The sequence below is a fragment of the Manacus vitellinus genome, unplaced genomic scaffold, assembly GCF_001715985.3.
Source record: "Manacus vitellinus isolate BGI_N305 unplaced genomic scaffold, ASM171598v3 scaffold_6_pilon, whole genome shotgun sequence".
Taxonomy (NCBI): domain Eukaryota; kingdom Metazoa; phylum Chordata; class Aves; order Passeriformes; family Pipridae; genus Manacus; species Manacus vitellinus.
The window spans coordinates 17,387,465-17,396,706 of record NW_021940750.1 but is presented as its reverse complement, the minus strand read 5'-3'; the positions used below and the strand labels follow the sequence as shown (position 1 = coordinate 17,396,706).

General features: G+C 37.1%; 1 protein-coding gene across 1 annotated transcript; it reads left to right on the top strand.

Annotated features, from left to right (window-relative positions):
* Positions 1–707: 707 nt before the first annotated feature.
* CFL2 (cofilin 2) lies at positions 708–4,997 on the top strand. Its single transcript, XM_008924992.3, has 4 exons — positions 708–731; positions 855–1,162; positions 1,262–1,338; positions 1,430–4,997. The coding sequence occupies exons 2-4, from the start codon at positions 903–905 to the stop codon at positions 1,540–1,542; spliced, it is 450 nt and encodes a 149-aa protein (XP_008923240.1). The 5' UTR covers positions 708–731; positions 855–902; the 3' UTR covers positions 1,543–4,997.
* The last annotated feature ends 4,245 nt before the right edge of the window (positions 4,998–9,242 follow it).

Sequence of the window (9,242 nt, the reverse complement as noted above, 5' to 3'; positions counted from 1 at the left end):
CGGCAGATGTAATTGTTGGACCGAGAGCAAGGGCGCTGCAGATGGGCTGAGCTCGCTCGCTCACTCGCAGTGGGGTTTGCTAAATTACTTGCCTTTTGCCTTGAGCTCCCCGTTTGCCCTGCTGGTTTTTTGTTTCCTTCCTGCTCTAGGCTCGTGTTTTGAACAGCTTCTGAGCCTTATGGGGAGCTGTACAATTGTAACGATTGTAAAATTATAACAGTTTTTTTTATATGAAGGAAGAGCAGTCAAACAATAATCTCGCAGCAGTATGAAGTAAAATTCGGGAGTTCTTAAGGCGTGGTGTTGAAGCTGACACAATGCAGAAAACATTTCTGTTGCTTGTAGGGCCTTACCTCACCCAACAAAATGAGAGTCATGATAATGCTGGATGTGAGCTGCTGCTGTAACGTTTGTTCCACTGAAAAACCAAAAAACCAAACCCCCAAATGAATGACCCCTCTCTCATCCCAACCCAAAATTATAAACTCCTCCCATATGTTCAGTTCTTACCCCCATCCCTATTCATCCCCTCCCCCCAGATAAGCCAAATGCATGATAAGGTAAAGGAAAACTGCTTGAGTAGTACAGTTGTGTGCCTAGTTGTATGATATTGCTATCCATAATTGCAGCTGAACATGCTGAGATCTGCAACAAGAAACTACCAAATATATACCTCCTTTATATCTTCTGCTCCAATCCTGCAAATACTCTTAAATTTGTAGTGTGTTCAGGTTGAGTATACTATTTTTATTCTTATGAGGGCAGACAGACTTTTATCAGCACTGTGGGCTATCGCCTCTTCTAGCAAGTGTTAATTTTGCTGTTTGAATTATTCCTTTGATCTCATTTTACAGGCTTCTGGAGTAACAGTGAATGATGAAGTCATAAAGGTTTTTAATGACATGAAAGTAAGGAAATCTTCAACCCCGGAAGAGATTAAAAAAAGAAAGAAAGCTGTTCTCTTCTGCTTAAGTGATGACAAAAAACAAATAATTGTAGAGGAATCAAAGCAGATATTGGTTGGTGACATTGGAGATACTGTGGAGGACCCCTATACAGCCTTTGTGAAGTTGCTACCTTTGAATGATTGCCGATATGCTTTGTATGATGCCACATATGAGACAAAGGAATCTAAGAAAGAAGACCTGGTATTTATATTCTGGTGTGTAAAAGCAAAGCTTGCTGTTAAAATTGAATATCATGGAGCTACCACTGGATGACTGAATAACTGTTTTGTTGTGGTTTTCTTCTTTTTTTAAAGGGCTCCTGAGAGTGCACCTTTAAAAAGCAAGATGATCTACGCAAGCTCTAAAGATGCCATTAAAAAGAAATTTACAGGTACTGACCTAAAAATGTTTTGCTCATTAATTATATTGGCATTTAGATGTAGAGGTTCTCACAAGTACATTGTTGTCCGTCTGTCTTTCAGGTATTAAACATGAGTGGCAAGTAAATGGTTTGGATGATATTAAGGACCGTTCAACACTTGGAGAGAAATTGGGAGGCAACGTGGTAGTTTCACTTGAAGGAAAACCCTTATAAAAAGACAGACAAGTGCCATCTGGATCTAAGGAGCTTCCATTTCTGCAGCTCGTTCAATTGGAATAGTATTAGTCTCCCCATCCCCTCCCCTCCTCAAAAAATAAGTCCCTTCCCTACTGCCCTGAAGGAGATGTCATTGTTAAGCAGCCTACCAGTGATTGCCATTAGACTGTTTAATCCTGGTAGTTTTATGTAGGATCCAAGGAATGCTTTCACGTCATACTCTTAGCCAAAACTGACGTTGCAGGCATTCCTTGCAACATGTACAATGAATGTGATAGTTAATGTAAATAGTCTAGCAGACAGCAAAGGGTAAGCTAATTGAATGCCTTGAAAGTATTGTCCACTGGTCGGATGGTAGACTCTATACAGTATTACTTACAGTTGCACTTGATTGCAGTTCCATGAGGCTCTTGTGCATTCATACACCTCACCTGCCTTGACAAGCCTATTTTTGTGACATGGCAGCACACAACACTATGCATTTAAAGCACTTTTTTGTAATATGTTTGACCCGCCCCCTCCCAAAGGAATGCCAATTAAGTTGCTGTAACTGTGTCATCAGATTATTGTAGTACCTCAGTTTCATTCCTGTTACATGCATATCTTTATAAATGAAGTAGCTGTTACGATGCCTTTTGTTTTCCATTGAATGTACACTACTGAACAGGAGTAGAAGTTATCTGTTTACCATGTGAGTCTTGAAACACTAAAGTTTTGTAAAACATCAGTCATGGTGGCAATTTCTGTATTAAAAAGAGCCTTAAATGGAACATTGTTTTTTGAGATCAAAAATTGGCCACGTTGCAATAAAACTTGTGGCTTATTACAGAACGTTGCCTTGTTTTCATTGGAAAATATAGTTTTTAAGTGTTTAAGCATATTTCAAATAACTTCTGTGGAAAGTATTGTAAAGGTAAACAATCATTAATCTCATCTTAAATAATGCAAGTTTTTAATACTGATTTAGGCACTGCTTTACAAATCTTTGTGTCTCTGTTCTGACCGTTCGATAAAGGACCTGCTCCTAGTTTACCGTTCAAGTAAAGAAGCTACCACTACTGGAGACCATTATTTCCATGAAACACTTGTGTCAGAAATGTAAAAATACGAAGTAATTAACCATGCAGTGTGTTTCATACCTGAATGCTCTTAAAGTTCTACATGCCAGAGTAAAACCTTGCACGAGCTCGACGCCTTTTTCGGTAAGATGATGTGTAATGACAGTTATGTGCAGAGTATGAAGCCAGGAAGGAATTTTTGTTTCTCAAGTGTTGCAGTTAAGACTGACTTGGTACAAGAAATAGCCTAAATGAACCGTTCTACTTGTTAGCTTCTATGTAAATAGAACTGGAAAGTGTTTGCCACTACTGAGGCTTGCATTGGGGACGTGTTTTGGCTGGGAGCCAAATAATGCTCTCCTTATAGAGAATTTGATCTGCTCTGTGTGAGCAATCCTCCGTTAGCCAGAGCTATTTATGGCAAACACATGCTTTTGTATCTTGTCATCGTTATCCACAAATGGCAAAACTGGACATGATTCTCCTGGTATGCGTAAAGGAGTGCTGTTAGGCAGCCACTGGCAGCTGAACTGTACATGCTGCTAGAAGGAATGCTCTTTATCATTACCTTATTTTAAAAAGTTGGTAGAGTAGAACTGCGGAGCTTTTAAATATGGGCCCTTTATGTTCAGTCCATAACCCCTCTTTCAACAAGGAAGTAGATGATAATCCAAAATTTCTTTTTATATAGTTTAAATAACCTAGTGGTGCTGTGTTTAGGCTCTCTTGTCCTGTAGAACTTTAAGACTTTGTTTCAGGCTTCTGGCTATCCCTATGACTTGCACACCTCATTGTGTTAGCTGTTCTATGTAGACGAAACTTTACTAGAATTTAACTAAAAAGGCATGATGACCACTGACTTACTAAGTGTATTAATGAGTCTTGGTTTTGTTCTACAAAACTCTCCTTTCAGGTACCTTTTAAGGGTGAGAAGTAACTGATGGTATGCATGTTGTCTAGATAAAAAACCCCTGACTTTTTATTTCTCAAAATAGTCTATTTCTGATCATTCATGTTGTGTGCAAAGCCCAGTTCAATGTAAAGATCTTTGTGCTTTATGTTTGACTTGAGTTCAGTACAGTAAAATGCAATTATCTTTTAACTGATTTTTCACAATGGATAAATTGCTTCTTTAGAAAAAGCCAAAATGGAAAATGTTAAATTTTAATAAACCATTCGAATTTTCACTTTAGACAGTAAACTTTTTTTAAGCAGTACTGTGTTTAAATTTATTGTTTGTCTCTGCTGCAAACAGTCTGGAAAAACGTCTGTGGCTTCTCAGTTGAATATTAAAGGTTACTTTTTTTTTTTATTTAAAGTAGTTTAGGTGTATATTCACTCAGTCCAAGTAGCTATGAAATTGAAGCACAAATTGTATTTCTGTAAGATTCCTACCAAATTAAAGTTTTGGATCCAAAAGGATCAGCCTGCCTTCAGTTTGTTCTTGAAATGACTTACTGACTGACTGATGAGGGGTCCAATTCAGATGGCTTGGCTTTAAAAGAAACAAACAAAAATGAACACAAACCAAACAAAAACCAATAAAGTGCTACAGAACTGTTACTGTTTGAATTATATAAAGCAAATGAGAGACAGCTGGCATCTGTTCCAAAATGGTTTGTCAGCTGTTGTTTTCTGTCATTATGCAAAATGGTGAGGGCCTCATTGTGATCGAGAAGTGGAGGAAAATCCTCTCAAGTTGAATATCTTCTGTGTATCTCCGTGTAGACGTGACTTTCGGTATCTTGGCTTCAGTTATTTTATTGATAAAGAAATGTTAAATAAAATTTTCATGAGAGTAGCTTGTGCAGAAATGGCATTTTTCTTCTAAAAAAAGTATTTCAAAGCCAGCAGTTATTCTGTTTGATTTGGTAAATCCTGGAAGAGGTATAGGCATATGGGTTTGATTTCTCCAAAAAGGGAAATCAGTCCAAGACTAGAGTGTGTAGGTGAGGTTTATGCTTGTGGCGATTTTTGAAATGGAAAGCTTAAATTTACACGGACTTGAGTGTAAGAATCGCTCCTAGTCACATCGTGAAGTGGATTTTGAGTATGTTCAGTTAAAACCCAAAGTGTTTCTCGAAGTAGAAGAGTGTTTTCCTGCTGTAGCATTCCCTTGAGTGATGGAATACAGCAGTTGCCACAATTTGATAATAAGCTTTACTCTTTTATGCCAATTCCAGTATAAACCAAATTTTCATTGTCTGCCTATTTTTTATAAACTTCTGTAAGTTCCTCTTAGTTTGTGGTGGCGAGTTAATGATTGTAGAGTGAAAACATGGCACTAATGGTGGATCAAAGATCATCAATGTAGCACCTGTCTATGAGTATTGAATTTCTTTGAAATATTTCTGATTTTGAAAATCTGGTATAAATAAAGTTAATTTAAATGTCTTCAGTTGTTGAGTTTGTTTGTGTGCTGGGCAGCACTTACACTAATCTCTTTGCTATTGTCTTCGGATTGGGAGCAGCCTAGACACTGAAAGGAGAAGTGGTGGAATAGCTGGATTTTCATAACAGGTTTCACCTGCCACACATTCAGTTCAATACCCAGCTGTAGCAAAAGCCAGCACCAGTGGCTCTGGAGATGGCTATAAAGAAGTTTTCAGTGCGTTAGTGCTGGATAACCTTTTTCTTTTGTTGGATCCTGGCACACACGTTCACAAAATTAGATTAAATTAAAAAAAAGTATGCTGACAGGTCATTTTTTAATACTGGGAAGAAAGTGAACTGATGCAGTCTGAAAAAGGTGACTTGATGAAGAATGATAAAAAGATTATCCTTTTGGTATCTCTTGTTAAAAGTAAAATTTCTGAGATCTAGGAATTGATTATCTGGAAGAGAATTAATTTTGTAAACAAAGCTGTCTAGAAACAGCTTCACTGGATTCTCTGGAGAAGGCAGACTTTTACACTGTACATTAACAATCTCTTTAGTGTTTACCTAACATAAACTTTCTATGTGACTATAGGGGGCATATGTGAGAATATGCATTAAAAAAGAATGCAAGGTGTCATTTTGAAGTTTTTTAATACGAATTACTGCTTAGTTAAAAAAATATTCTATTCTTTCAAAATCAATATCCAGTGCTTGATACCCTATTGAATTTGGACATTTCCCTGCCCCACCTCCCATGCTGTTAAATCTGCAATAACCCCCATACATCTTACTCTTCCTTTCTTTGTTTATCTGTGCATTCTACTAATGACATCTGAAAAATAAATACTACAGTAAAAATTAAATCCTTTCATAGGAAAGTCAAATAGGTAACATAATCTATGTTGTTTGATGATTTAATAGAATTGTCTTTTTATATTGTAAAGCTTACAGAAAAAAATATGTGCTAATTTGGAGGCACAGTAATTTTGACAGTCCTAGAATTCTGTGATTGTCTTTTTAATATCTCATTGTAGGTTGATGTTTCTATTGTCACCTTTGCATCATAGTTAAATAGAAAATGATTGGAAAAGAAACTTGAAGGTCCTGCTGATTATTTTTAAAAGTTTCTAAATGTCAATTCAAAATAATACACAAACTTCAATTTCCTGCTGTAGCTTAATTTTTATTCTTGTGTGAACAAGCTTAGGAATGTATGTGTAGCTGTAATCATGCCTCTCCTCTTCCACCTCTTTATTTTTAAAAACAGCTGTGTCACTGCAAATCCCTACCATCTGCCCGCCATCTTCTGTAAAGCTTTACGGACAATCTCCACTTGTACCTTTTAGTGTCTGTTTTTCCCCTCTCTTGTTTGTGATTGTAGGGGTTTGATATAGAAAAACTAACCGCTGTAATAAAAGCTCCTCGAAAGCTTTTCTATTATGCAGAAAGTTAAAAGCATCAGTTAGTCTCTGGCGAGCACAGCTGCAGGGTATACATTGGCTTGAAAAAAGAGATGTGATTTTGAGAACCAGTTTAGAGAGCCTTATTTGTGTCTGCTTCCTCTTAGTGGCAGCACTGCTTTCATCTGTGACCTTCTATTAAGGCTAATGTGAGAGCTAAGCTTTTCGTCCATTTTGGCTGTTTCAACAGAAAATGGAATGTGCATATAGAAACCAAGGTGCAGAAAGGCAGAGGAAGGCTTAGAAGCAGCAGTTTTCCATAGAGACCTGTACATCTGGTGGGGAGGGAAGGGGTTACAGCAGAGGATTTGTTTCCTTTTAATTTCAGCAGGAGCTTGCAGCTGTAAAGGCTGAGCTTATGTTATCTTTTGCTCTGTCTGAACATACTGATTCCACAGTCACTGTCTCAATGCTTTCATGCAATGAAACGTGAAAACACAGCTCTGTGTCAATGAAATGTGGTTTACTCCTACAAAAGCCCTGCTACAGCAGGGCTCTTGGTTAGCAATATCATATGGAGATATGCACCTAAGCTGCATTTGAACAATCCTTTAAAAATGTGTGGGTTTTGGTTACACCAAATACAGTAATTAAGCTATTACATGGGGGGTGAGAATGAATGGGTGTAGTTCTTAATTAGGTGACTGTGAGTGACAAATATAAGTCATGGTCATATTTTTGAATCTTAGCCCTGTTATTGAAGTGGGACTTAAAAGATGATACACTTCCTGGTCCACAGAATTCATTCCCTGCATACATTCTTTTAGGAAGCAGTAGTATAATTTTAGCTCTTCACCAAATATACTGATGCAGAATCTGTCACCCGAGGGCTTTTATTTGTCTGTGTTGATGAATTCCTTTTGTAGTGCTGCATTATTTCTCTGCATCCACACTTCAAAATCAGTTCCCAGAACTCTCCTTCCAAGTAACCAGAATTCCTAAACAATATTTATTCTGTGTGACTAAAGTAGAAAGGCATCTTGTAGAACACCCATAGGAAACAAATGCATGGCATTAGTCTGCCTGGCCACTGAGCATGTTTGGCCCTGCATGCCATCTCTGACTGTTGGGTTATTCTGATGAGAAGGTCAGATCATTGAGGTTTGTGTGCAACAGCCCAACACAGAAAATCTGTGGAAACAGAAAAAATGTCTTAATTTTGCTCAGATAAAGACTTTACAAGCTGACTGTGGTAACCACTTTTTAATGTTTTTTAATTAATTTTTTTTACCTGTTCTGACAAAACACCTGGCTTTGATTCTAGCTGGTTTTATCAGTTTAGTTTGACAGGTGCAATGGTTGGAAGTATCTTCAGGACAAGCTATATTTAGATATATAACCTTTTGATAAATCTGGCAGTTGATTTGATCTCATTATTATTTTAATTCAGTCACTTCAAATCCATTACAATTTTAACTGCCTGGAGTTCAGCATTGCCAATGTAATTCTCACAACACAGCATGGGCAACCTTTAAAAGTCGTCATCATCAAAATTATTAATAATATAAATCCATTTTATTTCTATTGCCTGGTCTCAGTTTTGCAAAGAGGATGACAACTCTCTTAAAAGTCAAGTGATCTTCCAGGGAGCTCCTGACTGAACACCTGCCATAGATCTTTGTGATAGGGTTGAAGGAGTGTTGGAGCATTCACATCAGAGCAGTTTGTTTTGCTTTCTTGCATAGCTAGATAAATTTTCTCTCCTGGAAGATGTTGAGGTCACTGTGGTATCAATGTTTTAAGTATTTCACTTTCTATTTCATTCTGAATAGAATGGGCAGATTGCAATTACAGCTTTTTCTTAGGGTAATACAGTCAAGCATCTCAGCTGTTAATTTTGTTTTTTTCTTCATTACCAGAAGGGAGAAAAGAATGCTTCTCATCCCACTGTGCAGCATAAGGCCAAAATACAGCACTCCAATTACATGCAGGTATCATGATTGTTTTCAGCTATTCTACCTGTTTTAGCAGGTACAAAACGTAATCTTGTCAAATGAGTTGTGCATTTGTCTTGGAAAACTCCAGAAAAGAGCTGTGGTAAAACAAAAGTCTGAGGATCTGGCACTCCGGCTCTGTCCCTGCAACACTTCCATAATATCATGAGGCTGTGTCTACTCTAGAATTTCTCTTTCGTTCCTGCTCTACCCTGCTTCAGAAGTCAGAATGTCTGACAGCCCAAGACAGCTTTGGAAACACTAGGACTATGGTTGCTGTAATACCAAAATATAAAGTTGAGATACTTCCAGTAATAGCTTTATGCACACCAGTTTCAAGAAGCATGTAGCTCTGTTATTATCTGCAGTTATCCTGTGTAAAAAGTAATAATGACACATAAAAATGTCTTTAACACTGATAGTAATTCAGAATCTTACACTAATTTAACAGCTGTTTTCTGTGGAAAATAGTAAGGGTAATATTTTACCTCTTTTTCTTTTTTTTTTTTTTTTCTAGCAATGGTGTTAATAACCAGTCTTTCTGTTGCAATACCAAACTGTGGGAAGATGAGAAGAGTTATTTCTCTTTGCATCAGCATCTTACATTGTGTGCAAATACAAATCCTTTCAGTTTCTTCTTAAAAAAGTGGTTGGATCACGTTCAGTGGTTAATGGACAAGAATATAGGATTTTTGTAAGTCATGTTTTACGGTATTAATATGAACATGCACATATTTTTGAGCTATGAGATCAAAACTACTAATTGCCAAAGGGCATATTTTGGGAGAAAAAATTAGTAACTTTTCAAAGCTTATATTTTTCTCTGCTAACACTTTATTTTTTATTCTTAAAGTTGCCTATTAAGA